General features: G+C 39.4%; 1 protein-coding gene across 4 annotated transcripts in view; it reads left to right on the forward strand.

The window, feature by feature from the left end:
* The first annotated feature begins 4028 nt into the window (after positions 1 to 4028).
* Positions 4029 to 20827, forward strand: part of LOC311301385 (stonustoxin subunit beta-like) — a 47398-nt gene continuing 30599 nt past the window's right edge. The window contains exons 1-3 of one of the 4 annotated variants that reach the window (XM_084426425.1): positions 4029 to 4118; positions 7951 to 8063; positions 8179 to 8275. In XM_084426425.1, coding sequence (XP_084282551.1) covers positions 7974 to 8063; positions 8179 to 8275 — 187 coding nt within the window. In that variant the 5' untranslated portion in view covers positions 4029 to 4118; positions 7951 to 7973. Of the gene's footprint in view, positions 4119 to 4399; positions 4535 to 6357; positions 6380 to 7921; positions 8064 to 8178; positions 8276 to 20827 lie in introns of those variants that run through there. The other 3 variants (XM_084426423.1, XM_084426422.1, XM_084426424.1) reach the window with 3 other exon arrangements.

Here is a 20827-nt window from a genome sequence, read left to right on the forward strand (position 1 = left end):
TCTAATTTGGCTTCAGATAAAAAAAATCAGACAGAAAATATACTATTGGATAGTGTTCTGCACAATGATAGTCTATATAGATTAGCATTACATTATAAATATAATCTATTATTATGAAAATACCTGGCATGGCTTGAAAAACACAGGTAACTCAAATATCAGTGCAATCATGTTTATTGTCTTCAAAACATCTGTATCTGCATGTTACAGCGCGATCTCTGTAGCTTTGTGTGTATCAGTCAGGTATCAGTGACGTCCTGGAATGTCACATGGTCATGGCTCTTCTTCATGTTCCATATATGGACTATTATTGTGCATGTAGCGCCCTCAGGCTATTGGTATGAATTAAAAAACACAGTAGGCTATCGGAATACCAAATGCTCATAAAGATTACATCGACGCATTTGGGTATAAATTCAATAAATATTATTCCTGTCTATAGAAATATGATGTAAATCTATGAGAATCTATCAATATTTCTCCAAATCTGCACATTTTTGAGCTAAAGCCCTGAGGGACGTTGTTTTGTGTATCGCTGTCATGACGACAGCACAGAGTTTTTTATGAATGAAAGCGGCTGACGCGCATAATTCATATTAAAGGTATCGACTCATTTTTTCATTTCATAACTCCTGACACAAATTAAGACATAACTGTCACTATGAGTTTCTCAGAATACAATAGTGGTCAAATACTGAAACTTGAGTATTATATCTTTTTAATTATGTATAGTTTGTCAAGGTATAACATTAAATCTGATAGTAATTTTGAATTAAATAAATAAATAACGCTTCAGTGCGCGGGCGCACTGGCAACGGTTAACAGGTTAAGTCTTCGTCGTCGGTTAGGAACCTGGGTGTGCTCTTTGATACCAATCTTTCATTTGAAAGTCACGTGTCCAGTATCTGTAAAACTGCATTTTTACATCTTAAAAATATATCTAAATTACGCCATATGCTCTCATTGACAAATGCGGAACAATTAGTTCATGCGTTCATGACCTCAAGGCTAGATTATTGTAATGCTCTACTGGGTGGTTGCCCTGCACGCTTAATAAACAAACTACAGCTGGTTCAAAACGCAGCAGCTCGAGTTCTTACCAGAACCAGGAAGTATGACCATATTAGCCCAGTTCTGTCAAAACTGCATTGGCTCCCTATTAAACATCGCATCAATTTTAAAATATTGCTGATTACTTACAAAGCACTAAATGGTTTAGCTCCGCAGTACTTGAGCGAGCTCTTAACGCATTATAGTCCGTCACGTCTATTGCGATCTCAAAATTCCGGCCAGTTACTAATACCTAGAATATCAAAATCGACTGCTGGCGGTAGATCCTTTTCCTATTTAGCACCAAAACTCTGGAACAGTCTTCCTACCATTGTCCGGGAAGCAGACACACTCTGTCAGTTCAAAGCTAGACTAAAAACACATCTCTTTGACCTAGCTTTCACATAATACATTATAGACTTCTATAATTTAATGTTAGGCTGCATAGATTAGGTCAGCCGGAACCGGGAACACATCCCATAAATCCTGATGTACTCGTTACATCATGAGAAGAATGGCATCTACGCTAATTTTAGTGTCTGTGTTTATCCCGAGGTTTTCCTGCAGCCTGCCGGATCCAGGCCGTATCCAGATCTGACGAAGGACCTTCGCCTGGACCGATGACAACGCAGTGCTGAAGTGCCAACTAGTCTCTCCCTATGGAGGATCCCTCTACCACTATACAGATAAGGCGTTGTCGGGAAAATTTGTTTTGCGTTCCTACCCCAAAGCAACAAAATAAAATAAAATTCTTTATCAAAATTTATAAGGAAAGACAAGTACTTTGTTTAGGTTTGGCTTGTAGGGAATTCCAAACCTGCGTATTTTCAAATGCACATAACTATAGAACCCATTCTAAATGCGCATGTGAACGCCATCAGCGTTTCTCACAGGTTCGCGTTTAAAGTCTGTGTAGAGGGAATGGTGTCGTCTTAGCGGCCCCTAATTTAATAACAAATGATCGTTGTGACGGAAGCAAATCAATCAAAACAAACTTTAGATGGAAATAACTTAACTCTGCTATAAAGCCAAAACAATATCTGTTACCTTAAATTATACGCTTATCTCTGTGAAGCTGCTTTGAAACAATCTACGTTGTTAAAAGCGCTATATAAATGAAGATGACTTGACTTGACTATCTTCTGAGGTGTACCGGGCACGAGGCGACTTTAAAAGCAAAACCTTAGCAACTGTGAGCCATTTAATCAAAGGTCACAGTTCTGAAATGCTTACCCCCGACAGAGAACAAGTCTCCACCCAGAATAACCTCGAAAACAAAAAAGGAAAAATAACAAAAGAGTGAACCGATGGAAGGATCGAATAATCAACCCAGCTGGAACTCTCACCCTTCCTAACCGGGAAAACTCATGCATATATTCAAAAATACTCAAACAACCATACTCACCAAATGATCTCAATCAAAGGGAATAAACAAATACAGTCCCCAAAATATCAAAAGAAACAAATGCTTTTTACCAACCAAATTGGACGAGCCCCCATTATGTTACAACCCTGGCTCTAGGGATGCAACATAAAGGACATGACAACAAAAGTTTGCCAATCAAAATAAAGTTTATTTAATATTAAAGAAAAAGGGGGACTGTAGAAGCAGAAACACTACTGCTGCAGTGCTGGCTGCAAGACGAGAGAGAGAGAGAGAGTGAGAGCATGTGTCCAAGATTTAAAGTGGCTCCCTTCAGGTGGCACCAATTAACCCATTGATTGCAGGTGAGCTATCAGGAAAACTGCAACGAAACACAGATTAGAACACTCCCACATAACACTGGGTGACTGTCACTCTCCCTCGCTACCATGGCTACCACCCCTGCCGCTACAGGAGCTGCCCACATGCGCACACTCGCAGGAGGGGAAGAGGCATGGAAGCTAGGAAGAATCGCAATTATGGCAGAGAAAAAGTGGGAAAAAGTTTTTTAGAAAAAACCTGCCTACCCTGCCTTTAAGCCTTGTAGCACTATTGTATCACACACTGTAATGATGCTTGTATCGAAATGACACTACCATGTGATTAATGACATTAGAAGCTTTGAATGTCATGCAGTATATAAAAAAAGTAAACCTCATCCGATGCATAAAAAGGGAAATGATTATTGAGGAAGCATTATTTAATTGATTTAACACTACACATCCCTATAATAAAAATTATATATATTTTAAACAGAACACCTAAATATTCTTCTCAATTACTTTCACTAGTTCACACTTACAAATAAGTCAGATAGAATAAATGCGTATTTGGCGTGCTGTCCGAGGAGAGGCTCCGGGCTCAGTATTCGGCCCGAACCCAGAGTACTCCCCCCGTATTCCTGGCTGTAAAGATTGAGCCAAGAGTGAGGAGTCGGGGTGGTGGAGGGATGCTGGAAAACTGTCAAGGAATATTAGGTGAGTTGACAGAGTGGATATATATATACTTCTTGTCATGCTGATTAGGGTAGATATAATTGTTTGATGACGAGTAGATTGGATTGATTATTTGAACGTGCTCCTCCCGAACTTTGTTTATAAAACATCATTTAATTATGGTCACATACTTGTATATTTTTTATATCATTGATCAGTATGTGAATCTGTTTACCAGACTACACATCACACGAGTTGTGGCCTCATTGGCACAAATTATATATTTCTCATGTCTGTGAGGCATGTAGCCTATACGCTGAGTTTTGGTTCATTTATGAGACGAGCTTCAGTTCACGTGCAATGCAAGTGATCGCGCCGGCGCCTCCATGCCCTGATTATATTGTCTGCTATACAGAATATAATGTATATTGTAGGCCTTCATGCAGGGGCGGACTGGGACAAAAATTCAGCCCTGGCACTGTAGCCACACAAACACAGTATACTGCCAAAAATGATTGTATACTGCCAGAAAGCATTTCAAGGTCAAAGGGGCAATGATCACTGGGCCACCTCCCCTCCAAACTTTCTCAACATTTCTGAGAACACTTTTTTCTGACAACACACTTTTTCATGAGACATTTCATCAGTAGCAGAACTTAACTAGAACTACACCCTCAGACTTCTTACGATATCAGGAACAGAGACTGCAGGTAAGATGTGATTTTAAAACAATATCAACAGGCAGTGTCAGTGTGTTTTGGAGTAAAGGTTAAGAGAAGGTTATTACAATGCTCAGCAAATCAATCTACATGTTCACTGAAAGAAAAAGTTAAAGCAAGTTTTCAGAGGATAGACATTAGTAATTGTGAAAATATTGTAATATCTCTGTAAAGCTGCTTTGAAACAATCTACATTGTTAAAAGCGCTATATAAATGAAGATGACTGATGAGTGAATGAATGACTTGAGTACACATGATCTGTGTACTCGTCTACAGACCTCCCAAATTTAACAAGGATTTTATTCAACAATTTTCGGACTTCCTCTCTGGACTGGTGACTCATGGTGACAGACTCCTCACTCTTGGGAATTTTATTATCCATGTATGCTGTCCATCAAAACTGCTGGTAAATGAATTTATCTCGCTCACTGAGTCACTAAACCTTGTACAGCACATCACTGATCCTACTCACAACAAGGGTCATACATTAGATCTGGTATTATTGTATGGTCTTTCTGTGTTCAATTTAGAAATTTTCTGACCATTATTCAATCATATTTGAGTCTGTGTCAACCTGCCCTTGCCCTACATACACAGCCTTTATGTAAAGCCCAGTCTATTCACTCGTCTACTGCCAATCTTTCTTCAGAATTATATTTAATGCATTTTTCAGATGGGTTAGGGTGAGGGTTAGGGTTAAGGTTAGGTGTCTCGTGTGCTCGGCCCGTTGTGCCTCTTTATGGAGTTTCTTGTGTCGACTTCATGATCGTGTTTCATAAGCCCGTTCCCGGAGTGGAATGCACGTCTGTTAGATTCAGTTTATATCTTTATTTAGAGCTGGTGGTAATTGGTGATGGGTTTTTCACATGTTAATTAGTTTAAGATCTGTTAGGGTAGCAGTCAGAGGACCCGGAGGACTCACGGAGAACATTGTCTTTTGTTTTCGAATGGGAGTTAGGCAAGTGTTATTTCTCCGGTAGATATGTGGGTGCAGGGTAATCTTTTTGTTTGTTTTATTACTTTCTTTTACCACCATGCTCTGCTTATGACAAATTATTGATTATTTAAATAATTTATAAATAAATCATTTATGCTCCGTCACTGAATCTCTGTGGTCTTTATGTGTTATGATGTTCCATTTTAATTCATTAACAGTCACCAATAAAAAATTAAAAACAGCTTTATTTCAAAAACAGCTTGTTTAACATGAACATTGTTTAACAAATTAATACACCTTTATAAACATTGAAGTGTGTACTTTTAAATGATCGGATTCAAACTGAAAACAAATATTCTCTGTTTAAGTAATTTGTATAAAACCAACAAGATGTCCAGCTTCTCAAACGCTTCCTAATTAGTTTTAATTTGACCACGCCTACTCGCGCAAAAGATATTCACATGCAAATCTCCACATGGAACACGAACGCGCTCATTACCTCAAAAACAAAACACCAAAACACTTCATCAGTCTCTGCTTTTCGTCGAGATTGAAAGACGCGTCGTGAGCTTACATTGGCTTTACCCCAGAAGAAGAAGAACGTGATTTGAAGACAAGAAAGATAAGGTAAGAAATTCTTACATATTAGTTTATTGTTGCATAAATTTCACATTGCAGTTGAACTGTTGCTAGATATATGGTGAATATTATAATATTTAGACCCGTGTTTACTGTTACTGTGTTTGTGGATATCTGCTCAAACGTAGATATGTATATGGTAACCATAATGTTTTATATTTGAGCGCGATCGCGTTTGAATGTATCACATTTTGGAAAAGCAAAACGCTCCAAACGGCTTCATGTTTTTACTATTATCTCATTTCATATCATCATAACGAATGGAAACATTTGAAGTAACATGATAATCAATATATTTTTCTCTAGCTTAGTTGTTACTGAAATATTTGGAAGATTTATATAGGCTGCTATATTGTTATTATTTTATGCAGCACTGCGCATAGCCTATACCTACAAGGCACAACAAACCTGGTGTTCATTATATAATATATTGTTGGAAACATTTGTGTGAGTGTGTGTGTGTATTCTGTGAATTTTAAAAAGCAATTTTAACCAGAAAAATCTAAAATGTATTCCCAAAATCGTGCAGGCCTTTCTCTTGATATCAGTATGTTCACTTTTTTGTTTCTTTTCAGGGCCCAGATGCCACTGAGTCCTGCTGACTTCAACATTCACAGTACATGTCTCTGTACATGAACATGGTAAAGTGAAAATCAAACATCTTGGAAATGAAAGGTATGTACAATGTTTTTAGGAATGGCACAAAGGTCTCTTTCTTTGGATCATTGTTATCAATAAGTGTTTTTTTGTTGTGTATTTTTGGATTATGTTGTGTTGTAAATAAATCCAAACAATTTTAAAAGCCATTCTTTTTTAAATCTCCTCATTCTTTGTGCAAGATTGGTCAGAATGATGGGCCCTGATAAGCTCCTAATAGGGCCATTAGGGAGTGTCTTTGTCTTTCTCAGGTGTGGAAAGCTTACATATTAATGAGGTGATCCGCCCCTCCCGCATAAAGCTTTATCACACAAAACACGTCATAAAATTTTTAAATCAATATATTGTCTTCTCTGAATGAGCAGTCAGGGTGATTTTCACATAGTTTTAGAGCAAATATTCTAGGCTACGTCATACAATTTTCAAAAGTCTTGTGAAGAAATAATCAGTATGAGTTTCATGACCTTATTTCAGTGACAATTTTTTTTTGTATTTTCACAAACCACGCATAAATGTCATTATCTCAAAACTACAAACTTTTACACACATGCTGCTGATATATTATTGTAGCAGAGTTTGTGCTGAATACAGTGTAATTAGACTTTAGCCATGAAAATGTCACAAGTAACAGAAATAACCACAAATGTCAGAGCATGTCAGAACACCTCCAGAAAACAGCTCAGACCCCAGAGGGTTAAGTCTTCTTTAAAAACATATCTGTTTTCTTTGGCTTTGAATAGATCATGAAATGGGTTTTTGAAGCTGATGTTGTATTTAAAAAGAAAAAAGTTTATTCTTGCTTGATCTGTAAAGCACTTTGGGTCAACTTCGGTTGTATGCTATAAAAAATAAAGGTTGACTTGACTTGATCAGAGAAGGTTAGGAGAGGTTAGGAGGAGTCAGCAGGACTCATCAGTGGCATCTGGTCCCTGTAAAAATATATATATATATCATATATCACATATATACATGTGAACCTGCTGAAATCAGGAGCAAATAGGGCTGCACAGTTTAGGGGGGAAATCTGGTTAAATTCTGGTTAAAATTGCGATTTGACATTCACATTGTGCCTACTTGTAGGGTTGCACTATTTCATTATTATAAAATTACAGTATTTAAAAATAAATATAATATAGTAATTAAAATAATAATAATAATTTTACCTTTATTTTCCCAGCTAACAATTTTTGGTTCCCATAACGTTAGTTTTTGGTACCCAGAACATTCTCAGAATGTTAGTTTATGGTTCCCAGAACGATATTTTTTATGGTAACCACCCAGCAACGTTCTGGGAACGTTATTTTATTGTTACATAAAAATAAAACCAAAAAAGAACGTTCCCCTAACGTAAGTATTTGGTTCCCAAAAAAATAACCAAAAAATAACATTAGGGGAACGTTCTTTGTTAACTGGGTTATAAGAAAAATGCAGGCAGCCTATAACTATAAATAATTAGAAAGGAACACTTAAGAAACAACAAACAAAGAATGAGAACAAAGGGTGACAGGGGAAACTAAGCAGAATATGACCATGAAACTAAACAAGACATGTTCGTGACAGGCATCTCCTTCACACTGACATTCTAACAGGTCTCCTTGTTGACGATTCCAAGATGGCGGCACTTTTGACGTACCAGAAGCAGCCGAGCTGCATCTACTGTACATATCTATGGTTGGCGACCCTAGCTGCGGTGAATGCACAGGTAAGTGTGCAAGTGTAACCAGATGTATTTCATGAAATTAAGGATAAAAAACCTTTGTGGGAGTTTTTTTTTTTTTTACTTTTTTTTTTTTTTTTAACTATTCCTTCAAAAATAGGAAGTGTTACAACCCAAACCTGATGAACTTCAGATTTTAAATAAAGACACCAGAGGACTTCATTTCTTAGCAGACGAAGGAAACAAAAAACATCCAGGTAAGATTGAAATGTTGTTACAAAATGTGAATGTGCTATCAAAAATATCACTGGACAGATTCAATATCATTTGAAGGAAAAATGTCTCAGGTTACGTATATAACCTGGTTCCCTAAGAGGGGTTGGTAATGACATTTCCATAGTGTCAACACCATGACAGCATCTAGTTCCCCTTTCAGGGAACCAAGTTACATGCGTAACTGGAAACGTTCCCTTTCGGAACTCAACTCTGTCATGGCATTGACACTATGGGAATGTCATTACCAACTCTGCCACACTAAGGAAGATTGTCTGCTCAACAAGGCTGTGTAATACTGGCACAGACAACTGTTGAATGCAGACATGACTTGGTAAACCCTGAAGGACCTGTGACCCTGGGGTTGAGCCCATGTCCAGACTGTAAATCCTGAGTAATGTGTGCGGAGAGGGCCAGCCGGCTGCAGCACAAACCCTATTCTTGCTATGGCTTCAGTGCTTGCTTGACCCCATATTGCTGCTTGCATCTTTTTTTAAAATGGATTTCTTCAGTATTAACTCTTTCCCTGCCATTGGCGGAAATTTCCGGCATTTCGTGTTTTCACGAATTTCCGACATTTCGTGTTTTCTTTTTTTAAATTAACTTTTATTGAGAAAGCATGTTGAATTTTACAGTTGTTTGACATATGAAGTACATTACGTTGCTTTCCATTTTTAACTTTCTATATACTGGAACAACAGAACTCAGGTGTGGGTGGCGGGGTAACCAAATTACTTCCATATTATTTATGTTATTCATTTAAACTTTTAAATCTGTGCACAATTAGTAAGAAGCAGCAGTGTTTACAAAAAATCAGATCTAACCGGCTTAACATATTCCGTCCACTTGGACCCTATCCTATAGAAAGTGTCCCTCTGTACTTTGAGTGAAAAGGACAGTTTTTCCATTGTGTTGATCTCTTGCACAATGTTTATCCAGTCCTCAGTTGTTGGTGGTTCTGGTTTGAGCCAGCTCCTCGTTAGAACCTTTTTACTTGCTACCAATAAGATTTATAGAAGTTTCTTGTCCTTCGAGTCCAATTTATTCGTTGATATATTACTTAGATATAGGGTTTCAAATGGAAATGGAAAAACAAATGCAAAAATATTCTGTATATGCTCATGAATTCTAGACCAATACTGAGATATAACTTGGCAGTCCCAAAAAATGTGGAAATGGTTGGTTTTTTGAACCGATAAGTAGTACCTCTGTCTTGTCTGGATTTAATAAAAGAAAATTACACGTCATCCAATCTTTTATATCTTTAACACACTCTGTCAGTTTGGATAATTTAGCGTTTTCATCCGGCCGTGATGAAATATAGATTTGAGTGTCATCAGCATAACAATGGAAACTAATTCCATGTTTCCTTATAATATTTCCAAGTGGCATCATATATATTGAGAATAATAGAGGGCCTAACACAGATCCCTGCGGCACTCCATAGTTTACTGGAGTTATGATCGATTTTTCTCCATTTAAATAGACAAAATGGTAGCGGTCAGATAAGTATGATCTGAACCAGCTTAATGCTTGTCCTTGAACACCAGTATAATTTTGTAGTCGATCTAAGAGTATTGTGTGATCTATAGTATCGAACGCAGCACTTAGATCAAGTAAAACTAGTATTGAGATACAGCCTTGGTCAGAGACAAAGACAAATTCGCATTCGTCAACAGGAAAAGTGTATGAAGTGTTTTTAGAAGTGTCTGTCTTCCAAACCACAAATCTCAATTGCTTGATTCCAAGCTGCTATCATTATATGTGAAATGGGTTTGTCTGTTAAATGAATCTTATGCTGCAGTTTGATGTCTGCTAATAAAGCTTCAACTAGTATTGCTTAAATAGTTGTCCCCTCTACATCCTTCCATCCTGCAGTGTAATATGAATAAAACAAACATAAAAATGGTTAACTTTGCAGCACAGTAGTATTCTCATAGACAAGGAAGACTATGACCTCCTTTATCTTTCTTCAATTGTAAGGTTTTATACTTAACTCTGGATTTTTTCCCTTTCCAAATATATTTAGACAGCAGTCTATCCCACTCTACAAATTGTTTTTGAGGTATGAAAATTGGTAAGCACTGGAATAAGTAGAGCATTCAGGGGAGGAGAATATTTAATCTTATTGAATCAATCCTAGAATGTAAGTCCAAAAAAGGTATGGTATTCCATCTTTGTATATCCGATTTTATTGCTATATTCAGAGGGCCATAATTAGTCTCGGTGCAATACCGCCCCTAAATATCGGATACTGTCTGCCTCCCTTTTCCATTTATAAATATCCTTGACTTCTTCTGGTGGGGCATAGTTTAGAGTTAATACCTGGGTTTTAGAAGAATAGAATAGAATGAGGCATTTATATAGCGCTTTCATATGTACTACTGTACACCCAAAGCGCTTTACAATCATATCAGGGAATCTCTCCTCAACCACCACCAGTGTGTAGCATCCACTTGGATGATGCGACGGCAGCCACAGTACAACGGCGCCAGTGCGCTCACCACACACCAGCTATAGGTGGAGAGGAGAGAGAGTGATAGAGCCAATTCAATGGAAGGGGATTATTAAGTCAAGTCATTTTCATTTATATAGCGCTTTTAACAATGTAGATTGTCTCAAAGCAGCTTTACAGAGGTAAATGTATAATTTAACGTAAGATTGTTTTGGCTTTATAGCGGTTCTTTAATAAAGTTATTTTCCAGCTAAAGTTAGTTTTGATTGATTCGCTTCCGTCGCAACGATCATTTGTTTTTAAATTAGGGCCGCCAAGACGACACCATTCTCTCTACACAGACTTTAAACGCGAACCTGTGAGAAACGCTGATGGCGTTCAGATGCGCATTAAGAACGGGTTCTATAGTTATGTGCGTTTGAATATATGTGTGCAGGTTTGGAATTCCCTACAAACCAAGCCTAAACAAATTACTGGTGTTTCCTTATAGTTTTGATTCAGAATTTTATTTTATTTTATCAATTCGGGGTAGATACGCAAATTGAGTTTTCCCGACGACGCGTTATCTGTAGAGTGGGAAAGGGATCCTCCATAGGGAGAGACTAGTTGGCACTTCAGCACTGCGTTGACATCGGGTCCAGGCGAAGGTCCTTCATCAGATCTGGAAACGGCCTGGATCCGGCAGGCTGCGGGAAAACCTTGGGATAAACAAAGACACTAAAATTAGCGTAGATACCATTCTTCTCATGATGTAACAAGTACATCAGGATTTATGGGAAGTGTTCCCGGTTCCAGCTGACCTAATCTATGCAGCCTAATATTGAATTATAGAATAATGTATTATGTGAACGCTATGTCAAAGAGATGTGTCTTTAATCTAGATTTGAACTGACAGAGTGTGTCTGCTTCCCGGACAATGGTAAGAAGGCTGTTCCAAAGTTTTGGTGCTAAATAGGAAAAGGATCTACCGCCAGCAGTCGATTTAGATATTCTAGGTATTATCAACTGGCCGGAATTTTGAGATTGCAATAGACGTGAAGGAGTATAATGCGTTAAGAGCTCGCTCAAGTACTGCGGAGCTAAACCATTTAGTGCTTTGTAAGTAATCAGCAATATTTTATAATTGATGCGATGTTTAATAGGGAGCCAGTGCAGTTTTGACAGAACCGGGCTAATATGGTCATACTTCCTGGTTCTGGTAAGAACTCGAGCTGCTGCGTTTTGAACTAGCTGTAGTTTGTTTATTAAGCGTGCAGGGCAACCACCCAGTAGAGCATTACAATAATCTAGCCTTGAGGTCATGAACGCATGGACTAATTGTTCCGCATTTGTCAATGAGAGCATATGACGTAATTTAGATATATTTTTAAGATGGAAAAATGCGGTTTTACAGATACTAGACATGTGGCTTTCAAATGAAAGATTGGTATCAAAGAGCACACCCAGGTTCCTAACCGACGACGAAGACTTAACAGAGCAGCCATCAAGTGTTAGACAGTATTCTAGGTTATTACGTGAGGAAGTTTTTTGTCCAATAATTAGAATCTCTGTTTTTTCAGAATTTAGAAGTAGGAAATTACGAGTCATCCAATTTTTTATATCAGCTATGCATTCTGTTAATTTAGTGAATTGGTAAGTTTCGTTAGGTTTTGAAGAAATATAGAGCTGAGTATCGTCGGCATAACAGTGGAAGCTAATTCCATGTTTCCTAATGATATCTCCTAATGGCAGCATGTACAGAGTGAACAGCAGCGGTCCTAGTACTGAGCCCTGTGGTACGCCATACTGAACTTGTGATTGATAAGACATCTCTTCATTTACTGCTACAAACTGATAACGGTCAGATAAGTATGATTTAAACCATGCTAGTGCAATTCCACTAATGCCAACATAGTTTTCTAGTCTATTTAAAAGAATGTTGTGGTCAATGGTGTCAAACGCAGCACTAAGATCGAGTAACACTAATAGAGAGACACAACCACGATCGGATGATAAGAGCAAATCATTTGTGACTCTAACGAGAGCAGTCTCAGTACTATGGTATGGTCTAAATCCGGACTGAAAATCCTCGCAGATATCATTTCTTTCTAGAAAGGAACATAGTTGTGAAGATACTGCCTTTTCTAGTATCTTTGACAGAAAAGGTAGATTCGAGATCGGCCTGTAATTGACTAATTCTGAAGGATGAAGTTGCATTTTTTTAACAAGCGGTTTAATCATAGCCAGCTTAAAGTTTTTTGGTACGTATCCTAGAGACAAAGATGAATTAATGATATTAATTACTTACTCGATCCAAGATGGCGCCGCGGATGGCTGCCTCGGTGTGGAGCTCTCCAGTCATTGTGTTGTTTTTGTTCGTTTGTTCTGCGTTTAGTCATTCTTTTCCTATCAGTTTCACCAAAGACGAACTTCTGGACATTAGGAAACACACACCAGACAAGTTTTTTACAGATTTTGATTACTCAGACGTTTTACTGGACATTCTCGTTGGAGGCGCAGCGGTGTTGTTAAAACGCGCGGTCAGACGCAAACGCGGGAAGCGCGCCGGCGCGCTGGTTAAACTCCGCGAGCGCGGCCTCCGCACTGCACTACCCAGTATTCATCTTGCGAATCTCCGATCTCTTCCTAACAAAATGGACGAACTTCTTCTCCTCACCGGCACTAACAAGGATTTTTTAAACTCCGCTGCTCTGTGCTTCACTGAAACCTGGCTGAGTGAAGCCATACCGGACAACGCACTACATCTGCCGGGCTTCCAGCTGTTCCGAGCGGATCGCATCGCGGAACTAACGGGGAAAACGAGAGGTGGTGGATTGTGTTTCTACATTAACGAAAGTTGGTGTTCAGATGTAACAACACTGAAGAAGATGTGCTCTCCTAATTTAGAGGTGCATTTCATAAACTGTAAACCTTTCTACTCGCCGCGGGAGTTTTCCTCATTCATTCTCGCGAATGTTTACATTCCTCCAGACGCGTGTGTGAGCGCGGCGCTACAACAGCTGGCTGAACATGTAGCTGAAATGGAACAAAGGTACCCAGACTCTCTTTTAATCATTCTTGGGGATTTTAACAAAGCAAATCTCTCCCGTGAACTGCCAAAATACAGACAGCATGTTACATGTCCTACCAGAGACAGTAATATATTGGACCACTGTTACACCACGATAAAGAATGCGTATCACTCCGTCCCACGGGCAGCTTTGGGGCTCTCTGATCACTGTTTGGTTCATCTTATACCGACCTACAGGCAGAAACTAAAATCAGCTAAACCTGTATTAAGGACTGTAAAAAGATGGACCAACGAAGCAGAGCAGGATCTCCAGGCCTGCTTCGATTGCACTGATTGGACTGTTTTTGAAGCTGCAGCCACCGATCTGGATGAGCTCACAGATACTGTAACATCATATATCAGTTTCTGTGAGGATACATGCATTCCTACCAGGACATTCTTATCATTCACTAATGATAAACCATGGTTTACTGGGAAACTCAAACAGCTTCGTCATGCCAAAGAGGATGCTTACAGAAGTGGGGATACAATCTTGTATAACCAGGCCAGAAACAAACTGACAAAGGAGATCAGAGTTGCTAAAAGAAGCTACTCTGAAAAGCTGAAAAACCAGTTTTCAGCCAACGACCCGGCATCAGTCTGGAGAGGCCTGAGGAACATCACCAACTACAAATCACCATCCCCCCCATCTGTGGAGAATCAACAACTGGCTGACACTCTCAATGCATTCTATTGCAGGTTTGAGAAGCCCAGACTCACACCTCACACCCGCCCTGATGTGCACTTCACACATCCACCATCACCTCCTGCAACCCCTCTCCTCCCCCCTTCTGCCATCCAACCTGAGCTTAAGGTCTGTGTGGAGGACGTGAGCAGAGTCTTCAAAAAACAGAAGACTAGGAAAGCTTCAGGCCCAGACGGCATCTCATCTGCTTGTCTAAAAGCCTGTGCTGACCAACTGGCCCCAGTCTTCACGCAGATCTTCAACAGATCATTGGAGCAGTGTGAAGTTCCCTGCTGCTTCAAACGCTCCACTATCATTCCGGTTCCCAAAAAAACTAAAATCACTGGACTTAATGACTACAGACCTGTCGCTCTCACGTCTGTGGTCATGAAGTCGTTTGAAAGACTGGTGTTGGCCTATCTGAAGGACATCACCGGACCCCTGATGGATCCCCTTCAGTTTGCTTACAGAGCAAACAGGTCTGTGGATGATGCAGTCAACATGGGACTGCACTATATCCTGCAACATCTTGACAGACCTGGGACTTATGCACGGATCTTATTTGTGGACTTCAGTTCGGCCTTCAATACCATCATCCCTGATCTTCTCACAGCCAAACTGACTCAGCTCTCCATGCCATCCACAATCTGTCAGTGGATCTCCAGCTTCCTGACGGACCGGCAGCAGCTAGTGAGACTGGGGAAACTCACATCCAGGACCCTCACCATCAGCACTGGCGCCCCCCAAGGGTGCGTTCTCTCCCCACTGCTCTTCTCCCTGTACACTAATGACTGCACTTCTAAAGACCCCTCTGTCAAGCTCCTGAAATTTGCAGACGACACCACTGTCATCGGTCTCATCCAAAATGGTGACGAGTCTGCTTACAGACTGGGGGTTGAACAGCTGGCTGTCTGGTGCAGCTATAACAACCTTGAGCTGAACACACTCAAAACAGTGGAGATGATCGTGGACTTCAGGAGAAAACCCCCAGCACTCCCTCCTCTCACCATCATGAACAGCACTGTGGAAGCAGTGGAGTCATTCAGGTTCCTGGGCTCTACCATCTCCCAGGACCTGAAGTGGGCAAATCACATTGACTCCATTGTGAAAAAGGCCCAGCAGAGACTGTACTTCCTTCGCCAGCTGAAGAAGTTCAATCTGCCACAGGAGCTGCTGATCCAGTTCTACTCAGCCGTCATTGAGTCTGTCTTAAGCACTTCCATCACTGTCTGGTTTGGTTCAGCTACCAAATCGGACATCAGGAGACTACAACGGACAGTCCGGACTGCAGAGAGGATTATTGGTGCCCCCCTGCCAACCCTCCAGGACCTGTACTCTTCCAGAGTGAGGAAGAGAGCAGGTAAAATCATCACAGACTCCACTCACCCTGGACACCCCCTGTTTGAACTGTTACCGTCAGGACGGCGACACAGATCACTGGCCACAAGAACTTCCAGGCACAGGAACAGTTTCTTTCCACAGGCCATTTCCCTTCTGAACACTTAACATGCCCCCCAAAGCATATGCCTGTAAGTGCAATACTCCCACTGTCTAGTGCAATAAACTCAGGTGATATTTATATCTATATTATTCATACTACTCAAAATACTGTAAATATGTTTATAATCTGTAACATGCGCTAGACTCCCACTGTCTAGTGTAATATTCTCTAATTCAGGTGATATTTATATTATTCATACTACTCAAAATACTGTAAATATGTTCATAATCTGTAAATGTTTATTCAGACTAAACCCAACTGTGACCCTACTTTTTTACTTTTATACTATTTTTATTTATTTTTTATATATTTTCATTCTTAGAATTTGTATTACTATGTTCTTGTTGTATTTGTATTTGTATATGTGCACTGGAAGCTTCAGTACCAAGAAAAATTCCTTGTGGGTGCAAGCACACTTGGCAATAAAGCTCTTTCTGATTCTGATTCTGATTCTGATTCTGATATTAAGAAGAGGATCTATGACCTCTGGAAGCATCTCTTTCATTAGCTTAGTCGGTATAGGGTCTAACATACATGTTGTAGATTTAGATGATTTAACGAGTTTAGTAAATTCTTCCTCTCCTATAGCAATGAATGAATCAAATTTTTCCTCAGGGAGACTACAATGCACTGCCTGATGCGATACTGTAGTAGACGGTTGCATAGTTATAATTTTACCCCTGATATTATCAATCTTATAAGTGAAGAAGTTCATAAAGTCATTACTGCTGTGCTGCTTGGAACCTTCTGTGTTTGAAACTTTCTTTTTCGTTAGTTTAGCCACTGTTTCAAATAAATACCTAGGATTATGTTTATTTTCTTCTAATAGGTTTGAAAAATAAGCAGATCTAGCAGCTTTTAAAGCCTCTCTGTAAGCAATCGAGCTCTCTTTCCAAGAAATGCGAAATACCTCTAATTTTGTTTTCTTCCAGTTGCGCTCCATTTTTCTGGCTGCTCTCTTAAGGGCCTGAGTGTGCTCGTTGTACCACGGCGTTGGATTATTTTCTTTAATCTTCTTTAAGCGCAAAGGAGCAACTGTGTCTAAAGTGCTGGAAAAGAGAGAGTTAAAAGTTTCTGTTGCAATATCGAGTTCTTTTAAGCTATCTGGGATGCTGAGATGATGAAACTGATCAGGAAGATCATTAATAAAGCAATCTTTAGTGGCAGAAGTGATAGGTCTCACATATTTATGACACGGAGTCGACTTTGCAACCTTAGCTAAATGAAGTTTACACGAGACTAGATAATGATCTGAGATGTCATCGCTCTGCTGCAGAATTTCAACGGCATCAACATCTATTCCATGTGATAATATTAGATCTAGAGTATGATTATGACGATGAGTAGGTCCTGACACGTGTTGTCTAACTCCAATTGAGTTTACAATGTCTTTAAATGCCAAACCCAATGCATCTTTTTCATTATCGATGTGTATATTAAAATCACCAACAATTAGTACTTTATCTGCAGCCAATACTAACTCTGATAGAAAGTCCGCAAATGGGTGACGCGAGGCCGCTAGCAGACGGTTGGTTTAGCCAGTCTGTCTGCTTCCTGACCTTTCTTTTTCTTTGCTCCTCCATTGATACGGCTAACGTTACAAGTTAACAAAACAGCGGAAGATAGTTTACAGCGTAACCTAGCAACGCGCGCTGCTGGTCAACAACACATGAACGCGCAACGCTAAGACCAGGCGTAGGTAAGCCTAGGCTTAAGTTTGGTTGGTGCAACAGACGTTAGGTCAACTCTAAAGACTGGTCTTAACTAAGACCTACTTAGCAGTTAGGACCAGGCTTAGGTGCCACTGGCCCCTGGTGCCCAATTTGTCATGTTTGAGCTCTAAGACTATGAGCCATATTACTAGATAGAAGAGCAGCACCATCCCAGGAGGGATGAATACCATCTCTTTTCAACAGGTCAGGTTTGCCCCAAAAACTTTTCCAATTGTCTATGAATTCTATATTATTACACGGACACCACTCAGACAGCCAGCGATTCAGTGAACACAATCTACTAATAAACAGAGCAATTCCAAGAGGGTCCTCACACCATCGGTGCTCGGGCCCTAACTATCTCATCACTCCTGCGAACAGGAAGGGGGCCAGAGCAAATTACAGTGCCTGACATCGTACTTGCAAGTTCTTAGGAGGCCATGATTGGTAAGGGCCAATGGGTGGAATGTGGCTAGGACACTGGGGTTACACCCCTACTCTTTACGAGAAGTGCCATGGGATTTTTAATGACTTTTTTATTTACATTAACCTTGTACCCTGAAAAAAAGCCATAGTCTAGTAGTAGTTTAATGATTTTAGGAACAACTTGTGTGGGGTAAGATATAGTCAATAGTAAATCATCTGCAAAAAGTGCCAATTTTTGCTCCCCTCCTACTGTTCTTACTCCAGTTATATCCTTTCTCTGCCTGATCCACTGGCTTAAAGGTTCGATAAACAAGGCGAAGACCCTTGTCGAGTCCCGCGCTCCAATATGAATGATTCAGTGAGGTCTCCGTTAATTTTGATCCTAGCAGTTGGGTTATTGTATAACCCTGAGATAACCTCAATTACAGATTTATCAAAACCGCTATATAAGGTGCTTGAATTTTTTTTCAAGCACCTTATATAAAAAGGACCACCTCACTGAATCAAATGCCTTTTCGGCGCCTAAACTCAATACTAAGGTCTCTAATTTTTGCTTATCCACACGCCTCATTATGTGTAAAACCCTCCTAATGTTGTTTTGAGTCTGTCTTTGTTTGATGAAACCCGTCTGATCTTTATGTTTTATCCCTGGTAAAATTGTTTCTAATCTTCTTGACATAACAGAGGTGAACAACTTATAGTCTATATTCAGAACACTAATTGGGCGATAGTTACTACACTGCAATCTATTCTTTCCTTCTTTGGGATGATAGAAATGATTGCTTCACACCATGAGGGTGGGACTATCTTATTTGCCATCACCCAATTAAATGTTTTCAGCAACATTGGGACCAGAAAAACCTGCATTGTTTTGTACCATTCTGGACCAAATCCATCTGCCCCTGCCATCTTCCCTCCCTTTAATCTTTTAATTGCTAATTGAATTTATTCTTTAGTTATTGTGGATAATAACTTTTTATTTTGTTAAAGTAACTGGTAACTCGAGTTCAGACAAAAAGGTATTGATGTCCTGGTTATTGTCTATATGAGGTTGAGAATATAATGTTTTATAATAATCCAGAAAGCATTGTTGAATTTTTTCTATTTGATCATTAAGGGATTCTTAATTTTGTAAATAGATCTCTCTGCTTGCTGTTTCCTAAGCTTATATGAAAGAAGTTTCAGTGATTTCCCCCTACTTCATATTACTGTTGCTTTATAAAAATGAGTTTTTTCTGTACGTCAGTGGTGTTCAAATCATCTTCTTTTTTTTTTTTTATTATATCCGATTTAATATTACCATTATGAGACCTAGTGTGTTGGTGTTGCATATCTAACAACTTATCTTCTAAATGCCGGAGTTTTTGCTGACCTACTTTTTTCAGGTGAGAGGAAATACCAATTATTTTCCCCCTAATCACTGCCTTAAGTGCATCCCATAGTATTCCCGGTGACACCTCGTCCTTATCGTTATATTTTAAGTACTCCTCTATTTCTTTCTTCAAACGCTCTTTAATATCTGGGTAATTAAGAATGTTTGTGTTCAACCTCCATAAGGTAGATCTATTCTTCCTGTTCAGGCTGATATTAGCGTAAACCGGGTTGTGGTCTGATATAGTACAGGGACCTATTTCACAATTTTTTTACCTAAAGAGATCATTTCTGAACATGAAGATATAGTCTAACCTTGAGTAGACATTGTGTGCGCATGAATAGTGGGTATATTCCCTATCCGTTGAATGGCAATCTCTCCACACATCAACTAATCCTAATTCGTCCATAAGGTGTACCATTCCTTTTCCAATATTTCTCGCATCACCTTTCCCGTTCGAAGAATCCAATTTAGCATTTAATGTGAGGTTTAGATCCCCACCGCATAGTAAAATTCCCTGACTCCTTGTTGTTGTTAATTCTAGGATCTGTTTATACAAGGACCAATTGCTTCCTGGGGGAATATACACATTTAAGAGACTCAGAGTAATACCATCAATCTTACCAGTTACCATTATATATCTACCCTCCTTATCTTTATATTCTGATATATGTTAATAATTTAGAGCGCCGTACACCAGGATCGCCACACCTCTTCGCCTCCTCGAACTGTGAGAAGAATAGAAGACAAGCTTGTTCAATTTTTCATGTTCGCTAACAGACAGATGTGTTTCCTGCATAAAAACAATCTGAGCTTTATCTCTTTTAAATTTAGATAGGGCTTTCCACCTTTTTACCGGGTTATGTAAGCCATTAATATTGATTGATACCATTTTCACTGATCTGCTACTCATCTAAATTATAGAACGAGTACACACATTTTAATAGGCTCCCCGCACACCCTTGTAAACACTGAACATGGAACACATGAACAAATAACATAAAAAAAAGACAAAAATCAAACTGAAGTAGTTCTAACTTCCAAGGTAGGGGTCCCTGAGGTGGACCCTGCTTAGCCTTAAAAGTTTTAAACTTCATAGGTTTCCTTAGGAGCCCGTTCACAGTGCTGCCATCACGGTGACGTTCAAACCGGAAGTCGTTTTCACATGTTTTACGGTAGGGGGCACTATTACACATCTTCTGAAAGAGTATTGAATCTCCTGATCAAAACGCAGGTGAAAAAGAACTAGAAACATCAATATTAAACATCACATTAATCAAATTGCCTAATGTTACCGAATGAAAAGTCGACCCAGGACAAGCTAAACGAGGGTGTT

The sequence above is a fragment of the Rutilus rutilus genome (assembly GCF_951802725.1).
Source record: "Rutilus rutilus genome assembly, chromosome: 1".
Lineage (NCBI taxonomy): Eukaryota > Metazoa > Chordata > Actinopteri > Cypriniformes > Leuciscidae > Rutilus > Rutilus rutilus.